This window comes from Bufo bufo, chromosome 8, assembly GCF_905171765.1.
Source record: "Bufo bufo chromosome 8, aBufBuf1.1, whole genome shotgun sequence".
Lineage (NCBI taxonomy): Eukaryota > Metazoa > Chordata > Amphibia > Anura > Bufonidae > Bufo > Bufo bufo.
Genome location: NC_053396.1, coordinates 329948 through 355760, shown reverse-complemented (window position 1 = coordinate 355760; position 25813 = coordinate 329948). Strand labels below are relative to the sequence as shown.

General features: G+C 46.4%; 1 protein-coding gene and 1 long non-coding RNA gene across 4 annotated transcripts in view; one reads left to right on the top strand and one right to left on the bottom strand.

The window, feature by feature from the left end:
• The window catches only part of GARNL3 (GTPase activating Rap/RanGAP domain like 3), a 124147-nt gene that overhangs the window by 84055 nt on the left and 14279 nt on the right, over window positions 1–25813 (top strand). For all 3 annotated transcript variants that reach the window (XM_040442817.1, XM_040442818.1, XM_040442819.1), the window contains exons 19-21: window positions 7059–7157; window positions 7243–7359; window positions 7444–7595. In XM_040442817.1, the coding sequence (XP_040298751.1) occupies window positions 7059–7157; window positions 7243–7359; window positions 7444–7595 (368 nt within the window). The remainder of the gene's footprint in view (window positions 1–7058; window positions 7158–7242; window positions 7360–7443; window positions 7596–25813) is intronic.
• LOC121009596 lies at window positions 24801–25431 on the bottom strand. The gene is made up of 2 exons (XR_005780783.1): window positions 25298–25431; window positions 24801–25051 (listed from the first exon to the last, which is right to left on the bottom strand). It is a non-coding gene; the product is annotated as an uncharacterized LOC121009596 (long non-coding RNA).

Genomic DNA, 25813 nt, shown 5'->3' with positions numbered 1-25813 from the left:
ATATACAGTATACTGTCCTCTGTAGTGTATATACAGTATACTGTCCTCTGTAGTATATATATACAGTATACTGTCCTCTGTAGTATATATATACAGTATACTGTCCTCTGTAGTATATATATACAGTATACTGTCCTCTGTAGTATATATACAGTATACTGTCCTCTGTAGTGTATATATACAGTATACTGTCCTCTGTAGTATATATATACAGTATACTGTCCTCTGTAGTATATACACAGTATACTGTCCTCTGTAGTATATACACAGTATACTGTCCTCTGTAGTATATACACAGTATACTGTCCTCTGTAGTATATATAATGTATACTGTCCTCTATATATATACAGTATACTGTCCTCTATAGTATATATATACAGTATACTGTCCTCTGTAGTGTATATATATATATACAGTATACTGTCCTCTGTAGTATATGTACAGTATACTGTCCTCTGTAGTATATGTACAGTATACTGTCCTCTGTAGTATATGTACAGTATACTGTCCTCTGTAGTATATGTACAGTATACTGTCCTCTGTGGTATATATACAGTATACTGTCCTCTGTGGTATATATACAGTATACTGTCCTCTGTGGTATATATACAGTATACTGTCCTCTGTGGTATATATACAGTATACTGTCCTCTGTAGTGTATATACAGTATACTGTCCTCTGTAGTGTATATACAGTATACTGTCCTCTGTAGTATATACACAGTATACTGTCCTCTGTAGTATATACACAGTATACTGTCCTCTGTAGTATATATACAGTATACTGTCCTCTGTAGTATATGTACAGTATACTGTCCTCTGTAGTATATACACAGTATACTGTCCTCTGTAGTGTGTATATATATATATATATATATATATATATACAGTATACTGTCCTCTGTAGTATATATACAGTATACTGTCCTCTGTAGTATATGTACAGTATACTGTCCTCTGTAGTATATATACAGTATACTGTCCTCTTTAGTATATACAGTATACTGTCCTCTGTAGTATATATACAGTATACTGTCCTCTGTAGTATATATACAGTATACGGTCCTCTGTAGTGTGTATATATATATATATACAGTATACTGTCCTCTGTAGTATATATACAGTATACTGTCCTCTGTAGTATATATACAGTGTACTGTCCTCTGTAGTATATATATACAGTATACTGTCCTCTGTAGTATATATACAGTATACTGTCCTCTGTAGTATATATACAGTATACTGTCCTCTGTAGTATATATACATTATACTGTCCTCTGTAGTATATATACAGTATACTGTCCTCTGTAGTATATATACAGTGTACTGTCCTCTGTAGTATATATATACAGTATACTGTCCTCTGTAGTGTATATACAGTATACTGTCCTCTGTAGTGTATATACAGTATACTGTCCTCTGTAGTATATATACAGTATACTGTCCTCTGTAGTGTATATACAGTATACTGTCCTCTGTAGTGTATATACAGTATACTGTCCTCTGTAGTGTATATACAGTATACTGTCCTCTGTAGTGTATATACAGTATACTGTCCTCTGTAGTGTGTATACAGTATACTGTCCTCTGTAGTATATACAGTATACTGTCCTCTGTAGTATATATACAGTATACTGTCCTCTGTGTGTGTGTGTATATATATATATATATATATACAGTATACTGTCCTCTGTAGTGTATATACAGTATACTGTCCTCTGTAGTGTATATACAGTATACTGTCCTCTGTAGTGTATATACAGTATACTGTCCTCTGTAGTGTATATACAGTATACTGTCCTCTGTAGTATATACACAGTGTACTGTCCTCTGTAGTATATACAGTATACTGTCCTCTGTAGTATATACACAGTATACTGTCCTCTGTAGTGTATATACAGTGTACTGTCCTCTGTAGTATATATATACAGTATACTGTCCTCTGTAGTATATATACAGTATACTGTCCTCTGTAGTATATATATACAGTATACTGTCCTCTGTAGTATATATATATATATACAGTATACTGTCCTCTGTAGTATATACAGTATACTGTCCTCTGTAGTATATATACAGTATACTATCCTCTGTAGTATATATACAGTATACTGTCCTCTGTAGTATATATACATTATACTGTCCTCTGTAGTGTATATATACAGTATACTGTCCTCTGTAGTATATATACAGTATACTGTCCTCTGTAGTATATATATACAGTATACTGTCCTCTGTAGTATATACACAGTATACTGTCCTCTGTAGTGTGTATATACACTATACTGTCCTCTGTAGTGTATATATACAGTATACTGTCCTCTGTAGTGTATATATATATATATATATATACAGTATACTGTCCTCTGTAGTATATACAGTATACTGTCCTCTGTAGTATATATACAGTATACTGTCCTCTGTAGTGTGTATACAGTATACTGTCCTCTGTAGTATATACAGTATACTGTCCTCTGTAGTATATATACAGTATACTGTCCTCTGTAGTGTATATATACAGTATACTGTCCTCTGTAGTATATATATATATATACAGTATACTGTCCTCTGTAGTATATACACAGTATATTGTCCTCTGTAGTGTATATACAGTATACTGTCCTCTGTAGTATATATACAGTATACTGTCCTCTGTAGTATATATACAGTGTACTGTCCTCTGTAGTATATATACAGTATACTGTCCTCTGTAGTATATATATATACAGTATACTGTCCTCTGTAGTATATATATACAGTATATTGTCCTCTGTAGTATATATACAGTGTACTGTCCTCTGTAGTATATATACAGTATACTGTCCTCTGTAGTGTATATATACAGTATACTGTCCTCTGTAGTATATATATATATATATACAGTATACTGTCCTCTGTAGTATATACACAGTATATTGTCCTCTGTAGTGTATATACAGTATATTGTCCTCTGTAGTATATATACAGTATACTGTCCTCTGTAGTATATATACAGTGTACTGTCCTCTGTAGTATATATACAGTATACTGTCCTCTGTAGTATATACACAGTATACTGTCCTCTGTAGTGTGTATATACACTATACTGTCCTCTGTAGTGTATATATACAGTATACTGTCCTCTGTAGTATATATATACAGTATACTGTCCTCTGTAGTGTATATATATACAGTATTCTGTCCTCTGTAGTATATATACAGTATACTGTCCTCTGTAGTATATATACAGTGTACTGTCCTCTGTAGTATATATACAGTATACTGTCCTCTGTAGTGTATATACAGTATTCTGTCCTCTGTAGTATATATACAGTATACTGTCCTCTGTAGTATATATACAGTATACTGTCCTCTGTAGTATATATACAGTATACTGTCCTCTGTAGTGTGTATATACAGTATAGTGTCCTCTGTAGTATATATACAGTGTACTGTCCTCTGTAGTATATATACAGTATACTGTCCTCTGTAGTATATACACAGTATACTGTCCTCTGTAGTGTGTATATACACTATACTGTCCTCTGTAGTGTATATATACAGTATACTGTCCTCTGTAGTATATATATACAGTATACTGTCCTCTGTAGTGTATATATATACAGTATTCTGTCCTCTGTAGTATATATACAGTATACTGTCCTCTGTAGTATATATACAGTGTACTGTCCTCTGTAGTATATATATACAGTATACTGTCCTCTGTAGTGTATATACAGTATTCTGTCCTCTGTAGTATATATACAGTATACTGTCCTCTGTAGTATATATACAGTGTACTGTCCTCTGTAGTGTGTATATACACTATACTGTCCTCTGTAGTGTATATATACAGTATACTGTCCTCTGTAGTATATATACAGTATACTGTCCTCTGTAGTATATATACAGTATACTGTCCTCTGTAGTATATATACATTATACTGTCCTCTGTAGTATATATATATACAGTATACTGTCCTCTGTAGTATATATATACAGTATTCTGTCCTCTGTAGTATATATACAGTGTACTGTCCTCTGTAGTGTGTATATACACTATACTGTCCTCTGTAGTGTATATATACAGTATACTATCCCTTTTCCGTGTCAATTACTTTACACAGTTTAGTGTAATCTGCAAAAATTGATACTTTACTATGCAAGCCTTCTACAAGATCATTAATAAATATATTGAAGAGAATAGGGCCCAATACTGACCCCTGAGGTACCCCACTAGTGACAGTGACCCCTCCAGTACTGACCCCTGAGTTACCCCACTAGTGACAGTGACCCCTCCAGTACTGACCCCTGAGGTACCCCACTAGTGACAGTGACCCCTCCAGTACTGACCCCTGAGGTACCCCACTAGTGACAGTGACCCCTCCAGTACTGACCCCTGAGGTACTCCACCAGTGCCAGTGACCCCTCCAGTACTGACCCCTGTGGTACCCCACTAGTGACAGTGACCCCTCCGGTACTGACCCCTGAGGTACCCCACTAGTGACAGTGACCCCTCCGGTACTGACCCCTGAGGTACCCCACTAGTGACAGTGACCCCTCTTGTACTGACCCCTGAGGTACCCCACTAGTGACAGTGACCCCTCCGGTACTGACCCCTGAGGTACCCCACTAGTGACAGTGACCCCTCTTGTACTGACCCCTGTGGTACCCCACTAGTGACAGTGACCCCTCTTGTACTGACCCCTGAGGTACCCTACTAGTGACAGTGACCCCTCCAGTACTGACCCCTGTGGTACCCCACTAGTGACAGTGACCCCTCTTGTACTGACCCCTGAGGTACCCCACTAGTGACAGTGACCCCTCCGGTACTGACCCCTGAGGTACCCCACTAGTGACAGTGACCCCTCTTGTACTGACCCCTGTGGTACCCCACTAGTGACAGTGACCCCTCTTGTACTGACCCCTGAGGTACCCCACTAGTGACAGTGACCCCTCTTGTACTGACCCCTGTGGTACCCCACTAGTGACAGTGACCCCTCTTGTACTGACCCCTGAGGTACCCCACTAGTGACAGTGACCCCTCTTGTACTGACCCCTGAGGTACCCCACTAGTGACAGTGACCCCTCTTGTACTGACCCCTGAGGTACCCCACTAGTGACAGTGACCCCTCCAGTACTGACCCCTGAGGTACCCCACTAGTGACAGTGACCCCTCCAGTACTGACCTCTGAGTTACCCCACTAGTGACAGTGACCCCTCCAGTACTGACCCCTGAGGTACCCCACTAGTGACAGTGACCCCTCCAGTACTGACCCCTGAGGTACCCCACTAGTGACAGTGACCCCTCCGGTACTGACCCCTGAGGTACCCCACTAGTGACAGTGACCCCTCCGGTACTGACCCCTGAGGTACCCCACTAGTGACAGTGACCCCTCCGGTACTGATCCCTGAGGTACCCCACTAGTGACAGTGACCCCTCCGGTACTGACCCCTGAGGTACCCCACTAGTGACAGTGACCCCTCTGGTACTGACCCCTGAGGTACCCCACTAGTGACAGTGACCCCTCTGGTACTGACCCCTGAGGTACCCCACTAGTGACAGTGACCCCTCCGGTACTGACCCCTGAGGTACCCCACTAGTGACAGTGACCCCTCCGGTACTGACCCCTGAGGTACCCCACTAGTGACAGTGACCCCTCCGGTACTGACCCCTGAGGTACCCCACTAGTGACAGTGACCCCTCTTGTACTGACCCCTGAGGTACCCCACTAGTGACAGTGACCCCTCCGGTACTGACCCCTGTGGTACCCCACTAGTGACAGTGACCCCTCCGGTACTGACCCCTGAGGTACCCCACTAGTGACAGTGACCCCTCTAATACTGACCCCTGAGGTACCCCACTAGTGACAGTGACCCCTCTTGTACTGACCCCTGAGGTACCCCACTAGTGACAGTGACCCCTCCAATACTGACCCCTGAGGTACCCCACTAGTGACAGTGACCCCTCTTGTACTGACCCCTGAGGTACCCCACTAGTGACAGTGACCCCTCCGGTACTGACCCCTGTGGTACCCCACTAGTGACAGTGACCCCTCCAATACTGACCCCTGAGGTACCCCACTAGTGACAGTGACCCCTCTTGTACTGACCCCTGAGGTACCCCACTAGTGACAGTGACCCCTCCGGTACTGACCCCTGTGGTACCCCACTAGTGACAGTGACCCCTCCGGTACTGACCCCTGAGGTACCCCACTAGTGACAGTGACCCCTCCGGTACTGACCCCTGAGGTACCCCACTAGTGACAGTGACCCCTCCGGTACTGACCCCTGAGGTACCCCACTAGTGACAGTGACCCCTCCGGTACTGACCCCTGAGGTACCCCACTAGTGACAGTGACCCCTCCGGTACTGATCCCTGAGGTACCCCACTAGTGACAATGACCCCTCTGGTACTGACCCCTGAGGTACCCCACTAGTGACAGTGACCCCTCTGGTACTGACCCCTGAGGTACCCCACTAGTGACAGTGACCCCTCCGGTACTGACCCCTGAGGTACCCCACTAGTGACAGTGACCCCTCTGGTACTGACCCCTGAGGTACCCCACTAGTGACAGTGACCCCTCCAGTACTGACCCCTGTGGTACCCCACTAGTGACAGTGACCCCTCCGGTACTGACCCCTGAGGTACCCCACTAGTGACAGTGACCCAATCTGAGTGTGTACCATTGTTTTCTATCACTCAGCCAGTTACTTCCCCGTCATCTATGGGATTTGCTGGGAAACGAGTGGGATTCAGAGAGGCCGCAGCTTGTGGATCTGCTGCTAATGATGCCGCAGGACACCTCATGGGTGAAAGAGAAGCTAGTAGTAATGTTTTGGCTGAGTGTTCCCTGAGCATCGCCTCCATCAGGATGATTTGTGGCTGGGGAGCTATTCACTGCAGGAGGAGACCTCTCCGACAATCTCATTGTCACCGACCACCGCCTGGGATGTGCGCTGGTCAGAGAGGAGGCCGCCAGATGTGTCCTCGCGCCTCGTACAGTCCTACCACCTGAACACTGTGACATGGCAGCCATTAGCATTGTGGGTAATTGATCTCTTCTCTGTTCTGCAGATGGACAGCCGGCGATCCCAGTATTTGATCGATCGCTGCAGATCAGACAGATGCACGTGTTGGAGCCCTTGGATCTCCTGATCACTCGAGCTGATAAAGGTAGGTGGGCCTTATACCCGAGGCACAGCACGTCACCTCTGTGACTCCCCCACACCCTCTAGATATCTGGTGTCATGTTCCCTAGGGAAAGACGCCCGGCTCTATGTCTTCTGGTTGAGCGTCATCAGGAAAGATCTGGAAGACAACCAGGCTCCAAGGAACAAGTACGAGTGCAGAGAAAATAAACTGGAGAAAACAAAAGGTAAGTGATAGAAAGATCGCCCTCCATGGAGTAGGGCTGACATTGTGATGGCACTGGGCCCTTCTGATTGTCTTCTCCACACAGGATGTCACCTGTACGCCATCAATACTCATCACGGTCACGAGCTGCGGGTGGTGGTGGCCATCAGAAACAAACTGCTGCTCGTCACAAGGAAGCCCAGCGCTCTGACCAGTGCAGCTGGATCCTCGCCAGTGGAAGCCTTTCAGTACATTCGGGTGAGCGCCCCTGGCGGCTGTAGGCATATCTGTAGGATTGCTTGGTGAGGACGTCAGTAGAGTTTCTGCCACTTTTATCATTTACGGTACGGCTACACATAGAAATGAGGCCTCACCATTTAATCCTAGCTGCTGCAGAACATCTTTAACAGTCCGTGACTGCAGGTTATTTCCTGAATCTATTCCTAATTGTTTTCAGGAGCTTTGCTATCTGTCAGTAAATAGAACACATCCAGGGTGTGAGAACCTGTCCTGATCATAGCTCTGATAGCTGTAATAAGCGCTGCATTGGTGTCTTCATCACAGGTGTTTTATACACAGATGTTATACATGCCAGAGTCTAACTAAATCAAACCTAGGGGTTCAAATAATACAATGATAAAGCAAAAACAAGGGATAGGAGGAGGGGAAGAGAGTGGCGAGGAGGGACCCCAATACCCTTCACCATAAATCTGTGGAGAGTGAAGGCAGTAATGCCAGGTGGTTTTCCACTTGGCTGTTCTGTCACTTATCATTTCATTAACAATAATGGTTTACATGAACAGTGGTGGGCTGTGGTGGCTCACTGGCAAGTAGTTACGGTGCTGCAAGCTCAAATAGAGGGGATCACCCCACCGCTCTTAAAGGCAAATGTAGTAATAGAGTAATGAGCGAGCGCTCATACACTGGGCAACCAGATGGACATGTGCAGAAAATATTAGGGTTAAATCCCCATAAAATACAAGTAATAAAATGTATAAGAACAATGTAGCAATAATATACAACATTACAGTCACATATATTGTGGTAGATATGGTCGACACTATATTCAATAGAAATATATTCGATAAAAATATTCGATAAATTGAATGGTAGAAAATTCAATGTTGCAATATTCAATATAATATCCGATACCACTCAATAGTGTCGATAAATTCCATAATATATATCTCACCAGAAACTTCCAGTATATGCTGTTATTTGGGAAGAGGGGGTATTATCTTCTAGAGCTCTATCCCAATTTGGGAAACTGAATGTCACTGACAATGCTGTAGGTGTATTCACTGGGAGCGCAACATGTTCATAAAGTGTCCACCGGAATCCTGATGATGTGAGAAGTCTCTTATAGCGGATCCTTTTATGGTCGATATGAGCTTTGGATTGGAGAAAACGTTAAATCGATATTTGGCTTACCGTCTAGCGTCTGCTGTCTCCCTATTGCTTCAATGGAGCTTATTCAGTCGCTCCATACAGCAAGCTGGTTTAGATTTCACGGGAGTTCCAGAGATCGCGGGAGTCGCCGTTCTGTTCCGCAATTTCCTTTGGTGCAGCTTTCGACGATAAGAATAGTTAATCCTTTACTGTAGAGATTTTCTTTCTCTGTATGGCCATACAGTATTATCGGAGGCTTCTCAGGTCCATCACTTGTTTCACCAGACGCGTCACGGGTAGATTCGCTCTCCCTTCCTCAGTGGTCCTGACATTAAGTGAACTCCATACAGCTTGGATGTCTCTGCATTCCCACCATATATGCTCCATGTTGGCCGCTCCAGCACATGTTAGAAGCTAAGGGTACATTTTAGATCATCTATAGGGGGTATAATAGCACCTATACAGAATTTTTCTGGAGTTTTCTAGATGACACATTTGGAGGATGCTCTTATGATGGAGAAGGCAGAATCCCATTGTTCTGGTGGAATTACTATATTTAATGCAGATTCCCATTTCCGTAGTAGCGGGATCAGTGGAGAGTCCAAACCATCAGTCATATGGTGGTAACGGAGAGAAAGGGCTTTGTGTCGAGAGGTATTAACGGCCAGCGGAAGTTGCACCTTAGATTAAAAAAAATCGTATTTATTTGCAGGTATTTAGAGAAGTCTCTATAAGGAACTCTACACTTTGAAGTTAGATCTGAAGCCAGTAAGGGCTCGCTGTTGGTATAAAGATCTCCCTCCACCTCCAGTGGGGTTTCAGATATATTATTAATATTCACTTGAGTTGTCGATAGGGTCCATATTTCAAATGCCGCTTATATTGTAGGAGAGATTTGTGTTTTAATAGGACGTTTTTGTAAAGATGTGGAATAATAAAATACTTTAGGGTCTTTTACTCCCATTATATGATTTCCAATATCAGTCCATGAAGATCTCCACTGCTCAGAGATGCCTGTAATATCTAATGACGGGGCCGCCCAGTCCTCCCTGGAAATAGGCAACCTTGCCAAACCTATTTGAGGAGCATTGATTGTATTTCATAGGGTATAGGGACAGGGAGATTGCGCACTGACTATAGGATTTGTGGCATAATAAACATTTTTAACGCTGATATTCTGCCCATCCATGAAATTTCATGTTTTTTCATTTTAATAAGGTCATTTTCAATTTTTTCCTTTAGGGTTTTAAGGTTAATTGGTAAAAGTCTGGGCGTAGAGGGGGTCAGTTTGATTCCTAGATACGTAATATGGTTCAGATTCCATTTAGAGGGGAAATAGTCTTTCAGTGGGCCGAGGTCGGAGTCTTTCAGTCCAAGATTAAGGACCTGACATTTAGCTATATTAGGACTATAATAGGAGACCGAACTGAAATACTTTACTATTTGCATTACTATAGGGAGGGATTTTATCGGGTCGGTTAGGGCTCGGATAATATCATCCGCAAACAGTCCGATATTATGGTCTGTCTTCCCTATTTTAACACCTGCGATATGTGGTTGGGCTCTAATGTGTTCCGCTAATGGTTCAATTATCAGTGCGAAGATAATGGGAGAAAGGGGCAGCCTTGTCTTGTCCCATTTGTGACTTGGATTGGGGTGGTCATCATTCCATTTATTAGGACTCTGGCTGACGGCTTGGAGTAGAGTGCCCCCATGTATCCTTGTATGCCAGATTTCGCCAATACCGCCTCTAAATATCCCCAATGAACTCTGTCAGACGCCTTCTCCGCATCCAAGGATAGAAGCAGAGAAGGCGTCCGATTCACCTCCGTCCAGTGTATGATGTCAATCACACGTCTAGTGCCATCTAATGCAGGGCTTGGAACTAAAGAGAACACCTGTGACGTCACTGTGACATCACTGTGTGCAGCATCTCCTCAGTGTTTATTATCAGTGTACTGTGACATCACTGTGTGCAGCATCTCCTCAGTGTTTATTATCAGTGTCCTGTGACCTCACTGTGTGCAGCATCTCCTCAGTGTTTATTATCAGTGTACTGTGACATCACTGTGTGCAGCATCTCCTCAGTGTTTATTATCAGTGTCCTGTGACATCACTGTGTGCAGCATCTCCTCAGTGTTTATTATCAGTGTCCTGTGACGTCACCGTGTGCAGAATCTCCTCAGTGTTCATTATCAGTGTACTGTGACATCACTGTGTGCAGAATCTCCTCAGTGTTTATTATCAGTGTCCTGTGACGTCACTGTGTGCAGCATCTCCTCAGTGTTTATTATCAGTGTCCTGTGACGTCACTGTGTGCAGAATCTCCTCAGTGTTCATTATCAGTGTACTGTGACGTCACTGTGTGCAGCATCTCCTCAGTGTTCATTATCAGTGTCCTGTGACGTCACTGTGTGCAGAATCTCCTCAGTGTTCATTATCAGTGTACTGTGACGTCACTGTGTGCAGCATCTCCTCAGTGTTTATTATCAGTGTCCTGTGACATCACTGTGTGCAGCATCTCCTCAGTGTTTATTATCAGTGTCCTGTGACGTCACTGTGTGCAGCATCTCCTCAGTGTTCATTATCAGTGTCCTGTGACGTCACTGTGTGCAGCATCTCCTCAGTGTTCATTATCAGTGTACTGTGACATCACTGTGTGCAGCATCTCCTCAGTGTTTATTATCAGTGTCCTGTGACGTCACTGTGTGCAGCATCTCCTCAGTGTTCATTATCAGTGTCCTGTGACGTCACTGTGTGCAGCATCTCCTCAGTGTTCATTATCAGTGTACTGTGACATCACTGTGTGCAGCATCTCCTCAGTGTTCATTATCAGTGTCCTGTGACGTCACTGTGTGCAGCATCTCCTCAGTGTTCATTATCAGTGTACTGTGACATCACTGTGTGCAGCATCTCCTCAGTGTTCATTATCAGTGTCCTGTGACATCACTGTGTGCAGCATCTCCTCAGTGTTCATTATCAGTGTACTGTGACGTCACTGTGTGCAGCATCTCCTCAGTGTTCATTATCAGTGTACTGTGACGTCACTGTGTGCAGCATCTCCTCAGTGTTCATTATCAGTGTACTGTGACATCACTGTGTGCAGCATCTCCTCAGTGTTCATTATCAGTGTACTGTGACGTCACTGTGTGCAGCATCTCCTCAGTGTTCATTATCAGTGTCCTGTGACATCACTGTGTGCAGCATCTCCTCAGTGTTCATTATCAGTGTACTGTGACGTCACTGTGTGCAGCATCTCCTCAGTGTTTATTATCAGTGTACTGTGACATCACTGTGTGCAGCATCTCCTCAGTGTTCATTATCAGTGTCCTGTGACGTCACTGTGTGCAGCATCTCCTCAGTGTTTATTATCAGTGTCCTGTGACATCACTGTGTGCAGCATCTCCTCAGTGTTTATTATCAGTGTACTGTGACATCACTGTGTGCAGCATCTCCTCAGTGTTCATTATCAGTGTACTGTGACGTCACTGTGTGCAGCATCTCCTCAGTGTTCATTATCAGTGTCCTGTGACATCACTGTGTGCAGCATCTCCTCAGTGTTCATTATCAGTGTACTGTGACGTCACTGTGTGCAGCATCTCCTCAGTGTTTATTATCAGTGTCCTGTGACATCACTGTGTGCAGCATCTCCTCAGTGTTTATTATCAGTGTACTGTGACGTCACTGTGTGCAGCATCTCCTCAGTGTTTATTATCAGTGTCCTGTGACATCACTGTGTGCAGCATCTCCTCAGTGTTTATTATCAGTGTACTGTGACATCACTGTGTGCAGCATCTCCTCAGTGTTCATTATCAGTGTACTGTGACATCACTGTGTGCAGCATCTCCTCAGTGTTCATTATCAGTGTACTGTGACATCACTGTGTGCAGCATCTCCTCAGTGTTTATTATCAGTGTCCTGTGACGTCACTGTGTGCAGCATCTCCTCAGTGTTCATTATCAGTGTACTGTGACGTCACTGTGTGCAGCATCTCCTCAGTGTTTATTATCAGTGTCCTGTGACGTCACTGTGTGCAGCATCTCCTCAGTGTTCATTATCAGTGTCCTGTGACATCACTGTGTGCAGAATCTCCTCAGTGTTCATTATCAGTGTACTGTGACGTCACTGTGTGCAGAATCTCCTCAGTGTTTATTATCAGTGTCCTGTGACATCACTGTGTGCAGAATCTCCTCAGTGTTCATTATCAGTGTCCTGTGACATCACTGTGTGCAGCATCTCCTCAGTGTTTATTATCAGTGTACTGTGACATCACTGTGTGCAGAATCTCCTCAGTGTTCATTATCAGTGTACTGTGACATCACTGTGTGCAGCATCTCCTCAGTGTTCATTATCAGTGTCCTGTGACATCACTGTGTGCAGCATCTCCTCAGTGTTCATTATCAGTGTACTGTGACATCACTGTGTGCAGCATCTCCTCAGTGTTCATTATCAGTGTCCTGTGACGTCACTGTGTGCAGCATCTCCTCAGTGTTCATTATCAGTGTCCTGTGACGTCACTGTGTGCAGCATCTCCTCAGTGTTCATTATCAGTGTCCTGTGACGTCACTGTGTGCAGCATCTCCTCAGTGTTTATTATCAGTGTCCTGTGACGTCACTGTGTGCAGCATCTCCTCAGTGTTTATTATCAGTGTCCTGTGACGTCACTGTGTGCAGCATCTCCTCAGTGTTTATTATCAGTGTCCTGTGACGTCACTGTGTGCAGCATCTCCTCAGTGTTTATTATCGGTGTCCTGTGACGTCACTGTGTGCAGCATCTCCTCAGTGTTTATTATCGGTGTCCTGTGACGTCACTGTGTGCAGCATCTCCTCAGTGTTTATTATCGGTGTCCTGTGACGTCACTGTGTGCAGCATCTCCTCAGTGTTCATTATCAGTGTACTGTGACATCACTGTGTGCAGCATCTCCTCAGTGTTTATTATCGGTGTCCTGTGACGTCACTGTGTGCAGCATCTCCTCAGTGTTCATTATCGGTGTCCTGTGACGTCACTGTGTGCAGCATCTCCTCAGTGTTTATTATCGGTGTACTGTGACATCACTGTGTGCAGCATCTCCTCAGTGTTCATTATCAGTGTCCTGTGACGTCACTGTGTGCAGCATCTCCTCAGTGTTTATTATCAGTGTACTGTGACATCACTGTGTGCAGCATCTCCTCAGTGTTTATTATCAGTGTCCTGTGACATCACTGTGTGCAGCATCTCCTCAGTGTTTATTATCAGTGTCCTGTGACGTCACTGTGTGCAGCATCTCCTCAGTGTTTATTATCCCTGCGCTGCGACGTCACCGTGTGTAGAGTCCCTGCGCTGCGACGTCACCGTGTGTAGAGTCCCTGCGCTGCGACGTCACCGTGTGTAGAGTCCCTGCGCTGCGACGTCACCGTGTGTAGAGTCCCTGCGCTGCGACGTCACCGTGTGTAGAGTCCCTGCGCTGCGACGTCACCGTGTGTAGAGTCCCTGCGCTGCGACGTCACCGTGTGTAGAGTCCCTGCGCTGCGACGTCACCGTGTGTAGAGTCCCTGCGCTGCGACGTCACCGTGTGTAGAGTCCCTGCGCTGCAGCTGACAGAACTGAAATCCCTTCCCCGGGATGTTTGCTCCGGGCTCATCATTCATCTCATAGAACTGCAGCTATGAAATCCACAGCGTATTGCAGCAAATACCAAAAATCCTCACACTTTATAAAATCCACACGGAAATGAACCTACTCTGCACCTTTCAAATCCGCCCCGTGGTAATATAGGATTTCACCACGTGTAACTGATCGTGGCTGAATTCCACAGCAAATCCACCCGCTACATGTAGAGTCTGATATAAATCCACAACAGGTGATCCTCTGTGGAAAATATCTCCAGTGGAATTACCCTCGGAAGACTGCGGGGCCTTCCAGCTCTCTCATGGATGGTCACCCAGCTTTCCTGGTCTCCTAGTCCGGAGGAGAACATCTCAGTACGGGAACATATAGAGAAGTCATCAGATGATTTAGCCATTCAGGAGTCTTATGGCAGCTCCTAGGAGACCTGTGTGGTGTACAGCCTGTCACCCAGCTTTCCTGGAGACCTGTGTGGTGTACAGCCTGTCACCCAGCTTTCTTGGAGACCTGTGTGGTGTACAGCCTGTCACCCAGCTTTCCTGGAGACCTGTGTGGTGTACAGCCTGTCACCCAGCTTTCTTGGAGACCTGTGTGGTGTCCTGTCACCCAGCTTTCCTGGAGACCTGTGTGGTATACAGCCTGTCACCCAGCTTTCCTGGAGACCTGTGTGGCGTACAGCCTGTCACCCAGCTTTCCTGGAGACCTGTGTGGCGTACAGCCTGTCACCCAGCTTTCCTGGAGACCTGTGTGGCGTACAGCCTGTCACCCAGCTTTCCTGGAGACCTGTGTGGCGTACAGCCTGTCACCCAGCTTTCCTGGAGACCTGTGTGGCGTACAGCCTGTCACCCAGCTTTCCTGGAGACCTGTGTGGTATACAGCCTGTCACCCAGCTTTCCTGGAGACCTGTGTGGTGTACAGCCTGTCACCCAGCTTTCCTGGAGACCTGTGTGGCGTGCAGCCTATCACCCAGCTTTCCTGAGGAGAACATATAGAGAAGTCATCAGATGATTCGGCCATTCAGGAGTCTTAGTTCTCATAGGAGCTGTAACCCGGCTTTCCAAGACTCCTGAATGGGTAAATCATAAGATAACGTATCTAAATGTTCCTATACTGAGATATATTCTCCTCAGCAGACCAGGAAAGCTGGGTGACAGCCTGTATACCACACAGCTCTCCTAGGAGCCGCCACCCGGCTTTCTGTGTGGTATGCAGGCCGTCACCCGGCTTTCTGTGTGGTATACAGGCCGTCACCCGGCTTTCTGTGTGGTATACAGGCCGTCACCCGGCTTTCTGTGTGGTATACAGGCCGTCACCCGGCTTTCTGTGTGGTATACAGGCCGTCACCCGGCTTTCTGTGTGGTATGCAGGCCGTCACCCGGCTTTCTGTGTGGTATACAGGCCGTCACCCGGCTTTCTGTGTGGTATACAGGCCGTCACCCGGCTTTCTGTGTGGTATACAGGCCGTCACCCGGCTTTCTGTGTGGTATACAGGCCGTCACCCGGCTTTCTGTGTGGTATGCAGGCCGTCACCCGGCTTTCTGTGTGGTATGCAGGCCGTCACCCGGCTTTCTGTGTGGTATTCAGGCCGTCACCCGGCTTTCTGTGTGGTATGCAGGCCGTCACCCGGCTTTCTGTGTGGTATACAGGCCGTCACCCGGCTTTCTGTGTGGTATGCAGGCCGTCACCCGGCTTTCTGTGTGGTATGCAGGCCGTCACCCGGCTTTCTGTGTGGTATGCAGGCCGTCACCCGGCTTTCTGTGTGGTATACAGGCCGTCACCCGGCTTTCTGTGTGGTATGCAGGCCGTCACCCGGCTTTCTGTGTGGTATGCAGGCCGTCACCCGGCTTTCTGTGTGGTATGCAGGCCGTCACCCGGCTTTCTGTGTGGTATACAGGCCGCCACCCGGCTTTCTGTGTGGTATACAGGCCGCCACCCGGCTTTCTGTGTGGTATGCAGGCCGTCACCCGGCTTTCTGTGTGGTATGCAGGCCGTCACCCGGCTTTCCTAGAGAGAACTAAGAAATGGCCGCATGGTGACTGCAGGGATGGAGCACGGTGCAGGAGCTCCGGACTAATGACGGGGTATGCAGCTCCCCGCTGGGTTCATGGCCGTGCTCGAGGCCAACTTGGCTGTAGCAGGCAGCCATTACAAGCTTTGAGCCTGGCGGATAAGTGCAGAGCGCCTCGTTTCCCGCCGCCGTGCAGGGACCTGGCAGCACTTGGTGCCCTGGGATGTTGCGCTGCCCGATCATGTCCCCTGCTGTATACAGCGGGAGGAATGATGATGGGCTGTCAGCGAGTGCAGCGCCACTACCTGTGCTCCCGCTCTGCCTCCCCTGCACTAACGCCTCTTCCCCCACCGAGACACGGCTCTGATGTCACATAAGTATCGGCCGGGCTCCGGTAAAGGCTTCGCCATTTTTAACTGCCTTGGAGATGACGCACGGCGACATCAGCACGCTGCGACCGATAGACGGCGAGAGAGAGTGGCCGAAAGCTGAGGGGTCGGGGCAGGGTGGCAGGGTGATTGCTCGCGGCCCTAACCCTCCAGTGGCTGCGCCCGGCTGCGCGTGTGCTGGGCCTGTTTTCGAGCAGCGCCTGGGACTTGTCGAGCCCCGATCTAATGTTTGTCTTGATTTGACCAATCCCGCCTGCGGGACTGGAGAGGACCGTCTGGTGGCCAATAATGAGGAGTAGATTTTCAGGTCAGAGTTCAATAGGGAGATCGGCCGAACATTTTCCAGGTGTTCAGGGTGGTCATTATGTGGCTACATGTGGATAAGGGGTTTCTGAAGGTTTGTTAACCCGTCAGGTCCTGGGGATTTGTGGTTTTAGTCAGTTCTATAATTTGCATTATTTCTGTTGTTTCTATTGGTTTGTTGAGTTCAGGTGTCGGCAATATCCCCTGAACTGGTTTGTTATCTTGAAGGTTGTATAAATTGGAATAGTAGTTGGCAAAAGTATTTGAGATTTCCTGGGGATTGAGTATTTTTAGTTTTTGGGAACTATAACTATATGGTAATTTTTCTGATTTTGTATGGATGTCATTCTGTGAGCTCGGCTTCCCTGGGAGTAGAATTTTACTCTCCTCAAGTTGTGTTCATATTTATTCTGGTAAAGCGTTCGTATTGTAAATCTCCCAATAGTTTTTTGATGGCCTGTGAGGGCTTTGTTTTATGATGGAAGAGCTGATTTGTTCTGTTCGTCTAGGTCTTTGTTTAGAAAGGATGAAATGCGAATGCGTTGGCCCCGAATGACAGCTTTGTGTGCGCCCCAGATACATCATATAGGAAATATTCCTTCAGAGCTTCTTCCATTTGGGTTTGTGTTGAGGTAATTGTTAGCCCTCCAAGAAATGTAAGGAGGTTGGTTGAAGTTCTCTGAGAATTGACACGAGACCGGTGCATGGTCGGACCACGTTATGGATCCAATATTAGCCGATAATATTTTTTGAAGGGTCCATTTGTCGACCAGTATCAGGTCAATTCTGGAGTATTGTTTATGAGGGTGTGAGTAGAAGGTATAATCACTTTCTGAAGCATGTAATACTCTCAAAGTGTCGTGTATCTTCTGTCAGAAGATACTGAGCCAATTGTGAGGGGGGGTGTGCGTGTTTGTTTGGTTGGATTTGTCCAGAGATGGAGGTAAATGGACGTCTCCACATATGATCAGGAGCCTTGTTTAATGGATTGGGTGGTGTTTATTACCTCTCTGATGAACGCCAGTTGGTTAGAGTTAGCAGCGTACAGGGAGTCTAGAGTGTATGGCGTATTATTAATATTACATACTAATATAACATATCTGCCTTCATCGTCATCAGCTGAAAAGAGAGGGAATCCCTAACGGCGATGATTACCCTCTTTTCTTGTTCACTGCAGGTGATGCAAATATATTGACAACATTTTTATGCTTGAGTCTGAGTATCTGATTCATTCAAGTGGGTTTCTTGAATACAGGTTACGTCACATTTAAGGGAATGAACTTCCTTCCACAATAACCATCTTTTAAAGGGACTATTTAGTCCATTGGCGTTAATTGAAGATATTTTAATGACCATTACTTGCAGTGAAAGTAGGGCAGACTTAATGTAATATAAGATTTGTACAATGCACAGTACTCTTAAAAAAATATAATGCGGTATATAATACTATATATTGCTTAGCAAATGCGTGATGGGTTGTCTGCACACATATCCCTCAGTGGTATATAAGGTGTGTGATAGGCTGTCTGCACACATATCCCTCGGTGGGTATATAAGTTGTAATAGGCTGTCTACACACATATCCCTCGGTGGGTATATAAGTTGTAATAGGCTGTCTGCACACATATCCCTCAGTGGTATATAAGGTGTGTGATAGGCTGTCTGCACACATATCCCTCAGTGGTATATAAGGTGTGTGTGATAGGCTGTCTGCACACATATCCCTCGGTGGGTATATAAGTTGTAATAGGCTGTCTACACACATATCCCTCGGTGGGTATATAAGTTGTAATAGGCTGTCTGCACACATATCCCTCAGTGGTATATAAGGTGTGTGATAGACTGTCTGCACACATATCCCTCAGTGGTATATAAGGTGTGTGTGATAGGCTGTCTGCACACATATCCCTCAGTGGTATATAAGGTGTGTGTGATAGGCTGTCTGCACACATATCCCTCAGTGGTATATAAGGTGTGTGTGATAGGCTGTCTGCACACATATCCCTCGGTGGGTATATAAGTTGTAATAGGCTGTCTACACACATATCCCTCGGTGGGTATATAAGTTGTAATAGGCTGTCTGCACACATATCCCTCAGTGGTATATAAGGTGTGTGTGATAGGCTGTCTGCACACATATCCCTCAGTGGTATATAAGGTGTGTGTGATAGGCTGTCTGCACACATATCCCTCGGTGGGTATATAAGTTGTAATAGGCTGTCTACACACATATCCCTCGGTGGGTATATAAGTTGTAATAGGCTGTCTGCACACATATCCCTCAGTGGTATATAAGGTGTGTGATAGGCTGTCTGCACACATATCCCTCAGTGGTATATAAGGTGTGTGATAGGCTGTCTGCACACATATCCCTCAGTGGTATATAAGGTGTGTGATAGGCTGTCTGCACACATATCCCTCAGTGGTATATAAGGTGTGTAATAGGCTGTCTGCACACATATCCCTCAGTGGGTATATAAGGGGTGTGTAATAGGCTGTCTGCACACATATCCCTCGGGGGGTATATAAGGTTTGATAGGCTGTCTGCACACATATCCCTCGGTGGGTATTTAAGTTGTAATAGGCTGTCTACACACATATCCCTCGGTGGGTATATAAGTTGTAATAGGCTGTCTGCACACATATCCCTCAGTGGTATATAAGGTGTGTGATAGGCTGTCTGCACACATATCCCTCAGTGGTATATAAGGTGTGTGATAGGCTGTCTGCACACATATCCCTCAGTGGTATATAAGGTGTGTGATAGGCTGTCTGCACACATATCCCTCGGTGGGTATATAAGGTGTGTGATAGGCTGTCTGCACACATATCCCTCGGTGGGTATATAAGTTGTAATAGGCTGTCTGCACACATATCCCTCGGTGGGTATATAAGTTGTAATAGGCTGTCTGCACACACATCCCTCAGTGGTATATAAGGTGTGTAATAGGCTGTCTGCACACATATCCCTCAGTGGGTATATAAGGTGTGTGATAGGCTGTCTGCACACATATCCCTCAGTGGTATATAAGGTGTGATAGGCTGTCTGCACACATATCCCTCAGTGGTATATAAGGTGTGTAATAGGCTGTCTGCACACATATCCCTCAGTGGGTATATAAGGGGTGTGTAATAGGCTGTCTGCACACATATCCCTCAGTGGGTATATAAGGTGTGTGATAGGCTGTCTGCACACATATCCCTCAGTGGTATATAAGGTGTGATAGGCTGTCTGCACACACATCCCTCAGTGGTATATATGGTGTGTAATAGGCTGTCTGCACACATATCCCTCAGTGGGTATATAAGGGGTGTGTAATAGGCTGTCTGCACACATATCCCTCAGTGGGTATATAAGGGGTGTGATAGGCTGTCTGCACACATATCCCTCAGTGGGTATATAAGGGGTGTGATAGGCTGTCTGCACACACATCCCTTGGTGGGTATATAAGGTGTGTGATAGGCTGTCTGCACACATTTGCCTCAGTGGGTATATATACGGGGTGCGATCGGATGTCTGTATGTATATCCCTCAGCTGGTATATATGCTGTCTGCACACATATCCCTCGGTAGGTATATAAGGTGTGTGATAGGCTGTCTGCAGACACCTTCTTCGGTGGGTATATAAAGGATTTGATAGGCTGTCTGCACACATATCCCTCGATGGGTATATAAGGGGTGTGATAGGCTGTCTACACACATATCCCTCAGTGGGTATATAAGGGGTGTGATAGGGTGTCTGCACACATATCCCTCGATGGGTATATAAGGGGTGTAATAGGCTGTCTGCACACATATCCCTTGGTGGGTAAATAAGGTGTGATAGGCTGTCTGCACACATATCCCTCGATGGGTATATAAGGTGTGATAGGCTGTCTGCACACATATCCCTCGATGGCTATACAGTCAAGTCCATAAATATTGGGACAGCGACACAAGTCTAACAGTTCTGGCTCTATTCACCACCACAATGGATGTGAAATGAAACGGACAAGATGTGCTTTACCTGCAGACTGTCAGCTGTAATGTGAGGGGATTTACATCCAGATCAGGTGAACGGTGCAGGAATTACAGCAGTTACATATGTGCCTCCCACTTGTTAAGGGACCAGAAGTAATGGGACAATGGTCTTCTCAGCTGTTCCATGGCCCGGTGTGTGTTATTCCCTCATTATCCCAATTACAATGAGCAGATAAAAGGTCCAGAGGTCATTTCCAGTCTGCTATCTGCATTTGGAATCTGTTGCTGTCAACTCTCAAGATGAGATCCAAAGAGCTGTCACTATCAGTGAAGCCATCATTAGGCTGAAAAAACACAACAAACCCATCAGAGAGATAGCAAAAACATTAGGCCTGGCCAAAACAACAGTTTGGAACATTCTTATAAAGAAGGAACGCACCGGTGAGCTCAGCAACACCGAAAGACCCGGAAGACCACGGAAAACAACTGTGGTGGATGAGCGAAGAATTCTTTCCCTGGTGAAGAAAACCCCCTTCACAACAGTCGGCCAGATCAAGAACACTCTCCAGGAGGTAGGTGTATGTGTGTCAAAGTCAAGAGAAGACTTCACCAGAGTGAATACAGAGGGTTCACCACAAGATGGAAACCATTGGTGAGCCTCAAAAACAGGGAGGCCAGATTAGAGTTTGCCAAACGACATCTAAAAAAGCCTTCACAGTTCTGGAACAACATCCTATGGACAGAGGAGACCAAGATCAACTTGTACCAGAGTGATGGGAAGAGAAGAGTATGGAGAAGGAAAGGAGCTGCTCATGGTCCTAAGCATACCACCTCATCAGTGAAGCATGGTGGTGGTAGTGTCATGGTGTGGGCATGTATGGCTGCCAATGGAACTGCTTCTCTTGTAGTTATTGATGATGTGACTGCTGACAGAAGCAGCAGGATGAATTCTGAAGTGTTTCGGGCAATATTATCTGCTCATAATCAGCCCAATGCTTCAGAACTCATTGGGCGGCTCTTCACAGTGCAGATGGACAATAACCCAAAGCATACTGCAAAAGCAACCAGATAGTTTTATAAGGGAAAGAAGTGGAATGTTCTGCAATGGCCGAGTCAATCCCCGGACCTGAATCCGATTGAGCATTTCACTTGCTGAAGACAAAACTGAAGGGAAAATGCCCCAAGAACAAGCAGGAGCTGAAGACAGTTGCAGTAGAGGCCTGGCAGAGCATCACCAGGGATGAGACCAGCGTCTGGTGATGTCTATGTGTTCCAGACTTCAGGCTGTAATTGATTGCAAAGGATTTGTAACCAAGTATTAAAAAGTGAGAGTTTGATTTATGATTATTATTCTGTCCCATTACTTTTGGTTCCTTAACAAGTGGGAGGCACAGATGTAACTGCTGTAATTCCTGCACCGTTCACCTGATGTGGATGTAAATACCTCACATTACAGCTGACAGTCTGCAGGTAAAGCACATCTTGTCCGTTTCATCTCACATCCATTGTGGTGGTGTATAGAGCCATACATTTTAGAATTGTGTCGCTGTCCCAATATTTATGGACCTGACTGTATACAATGTGATAGGCTGTCTGCACACATATCCCTCGGTGGGTATATAAGAGGTGTTATAGGCTGTGTGCACACATATCCCTTGGTGGGTATATCAGGGGTGTAATAGGCTGTCTGCACACATATCCCTCTGTGGGTATATAAGGTGTGATAGGCTGTCTGCACACATATCCCTCGATGGGTATATAAGGTGTGATAGGCTGTCTGCAGACACAACCCTCGGTGGGTATATAAGGTGTGTGATTGGCTGTCTGCACACATATCCCTCGGTGGGTATATAAGGGGTGTAATAGGCTGTCTGCACACTCATCCCTCAGTGGGTATATAAGGTGTGTGATTGGCTGTCTGCACACATATCCCTCGGTGGGTATATAAGGGGTGTGATAGGCTGTCTGCACATAAATTCCTCGGTGGATAAATAAGGTGTTATAGGCTGTCTGCACACATATCCCTAGGTGGGTATATAAGATGTGTGATAGCCTGTCTGCACATATATTCCTCGGAGGGTATAAAAGGTGTGATAGGCTGTCTGCACATATATTCCTCGGTGGGTATATAAGGTGTGTGATAGGCTGTTTGCACACATATCCCTCGGTGGGTATATAGGGATGTGATAGGTTGTCTGCACACACTTCCCTCGGTGGGTATATAAGGTGTGATAGGCTGTCTGCACACATATTCCTTGTGGGTATATAAGGTGTGATAGGCTGTCTGCACACATATCCCTTGGTTGGCTATATCAGGGGTGTGATAGGCTGTCTACACACATATCCCTCGGTGGGTATATCAGGGGTGTGATAGGTTGTCTGCACACACATCCCTCAGTGGGTAAATAAGGTGTGATGGGCTGTCTGCACACATATCCCTTGGTGGGTATATAAGGTGTGTGATAGGCTGTTTGCACACATATGCCTCAGTGGGTATATATGCGGGGTGCGATCGGATGTCTGTATGTATATCCCTCAGCTGGTATATAAGCTGTCTGCACACATATCCCTCGGTGAGTATATAAGGGCTGTGATAGGTTTATGGGTATATAAGGTGTGATGGGCTGTCTGCACACATATCCCTTGGTGGGTATATAAGATGTGTGATAGTCTGTCTGCACACATATCCCTCAGTGGGTATATAAGGTGTGATAGGCTGTCTACACACATATCCCTCGGTGGGTATATAAGGTGTGCGATAGGCTGTCTGCACACATATCCCTTGGTGGGTATATAAGGTGTGCGATAGGCTGTCTGCACACATATCCCTCAATGGCAATATACAATGTGATAGGCTGTCTGCACACACATCCATCGGTGGTTATATCAGAGGTGTGATAGTCTGTCTGCACACATATCCCTGGGTGGGTATATAAAGGGTGTAATAGGCTGTCTGCACTCATATCCCTCGGTGGGTATATAAGGCGTGTGATAGGCTGTCTGCACACATATTCCTCGTGGGTATGTAATGTGTGATAGGCTGTCTGCACACATATCCCTCAGTGAGTATATAAGGTGTTATAGGCTGTCTGCACACATATCCCTTGGTGGGTATATCAGGGGTGTGATAGGCTGTCTGCAAACACAACCCTCGGTGGGTATATAAGGAGTGTGATAGGCTGTCTACACACACTTCCCTCGGTGGGTATAAAAGGTGTATGATAGGCTGTCTGCACACATATTCCTCGGTGGGTATATAAGGTGTTATAGGCTGTCTGCAAACATATCACTTGGTGGCTATATCAGGGGTGTAATAGGCTGTCTGCACACATATCACTTGGTGGCTATATCAGGGGTGTGATAGACCGTCTACACACACATCCCTCGGTGTGTATATAAGGGGTGTGATAGGCTGTCTGCACACATATCCCTCGGTGGGTATATATACGGGGTGCGATTGGATGTCTGTATTTATATCCCTCAGCTGGTATATTAGCTGTCTGCACACATATCCCTCGGTAGGTATATAAGGTGTGCGATAGGCTATCTACACACATATCCCTCGTGAGTATATAAGGTGTGCGATAGTCTGTCTGCACACATATCCCTCGATGGGTATATAAGGTGCGATAGTCTGTCTGCACACATATCCCTCAGTGGGTATATAAGGTGTGATAGGCTGTCTACACACATATCCCTCGGTGAGTATATAAGGTGTGCGATAGGCTGTCTGCACACATATCCCTCGGTGGGTATATAAGGTGTGTGATAGGCTGTCTGCACACATATCCCTCAGTGGGTATATAAGGTGTGTGATAGGCTGTCTGCAGATTAGCCGCTGTCTGTGCTGCACCCGGCGGTCGCTCTGCAGATTAGCTGCTGTTCGTGCTGCACCTGGCGGTCGCTCTGCAGTTTAGCTGCTGTCTGTGCTGCACCCGGCGGTCGCTCTGCAGATTAGCCGCTGTCCGTGCTGCACCCGGCAGTTGCTCTGCAGATTAGCTGCTGTTCGTGTTGCACCAGGCGGTCGCTCTGCAGATTAGCTGCTGTCCGTGCTGCACCTGGCGGTCTCTCTGCAGATTAGCTGCTGTCCGTGCCACACCCGGCGGTCGCTCTGCAGATTAGCTGCTGTTCGTGCTGCACCCGGCGGTCGCTCTGCAGATTAGCTGCTGTCCATGCTGCACCTGGCGGTCGCTCTGCAGGTTAGCTGCTGTCCGTGCTGCACCCGGCAATCGCTCTGCAGTTTAGCTGCAGCCTGTGCTGCACCCGGCAGTCGCTCTGCAGATTAGCCGCTGCTCGTGTTGCACCCGGCGGTCGCTCTGCAGATTAGCTGCTGTCCGTGCTGCACCTGGCGGTCGCTCTGCAGATTAGCTGCTGTCCGTGCTGCACCTGGCGGTCGCTCTGCAGATTAGCTGCTGTCCGTGCTGCACCCGGCGGTCGCTCTGCAGATTAGCTGCTGTCGGTGCTGCACCCGGTGGTCTCTCTGCAGATTAGCTGCTGTCCGTGCTGCACCTGGCGGTCTCTCTGCAGATTAGCTGCTGTCGGTGCTGCACCCGGCGGTTTCTCTGCAGATTAGCTGCTGTCCGTGCTGCACCTGGCGGTCTCTCTGCAGATTAGCTGCTGTCCGTGCTGCACCGGCGGTCGCTCTGCAGATTAGCTGCTGTCCGTGCTGCACCCGGCGGTCGCTCTGCAGATTAGCTGCTGTCCGTGCTGCACCCGGCGGTCTCTCTGCAGATTAGCTGCTGTCTGTGCTGCACCCGGCGGTCGCTCTGCAGATTAGCTGCTGTCCGTGCTGCACCCGGCGGTCGCTCTGCAGATTAGCT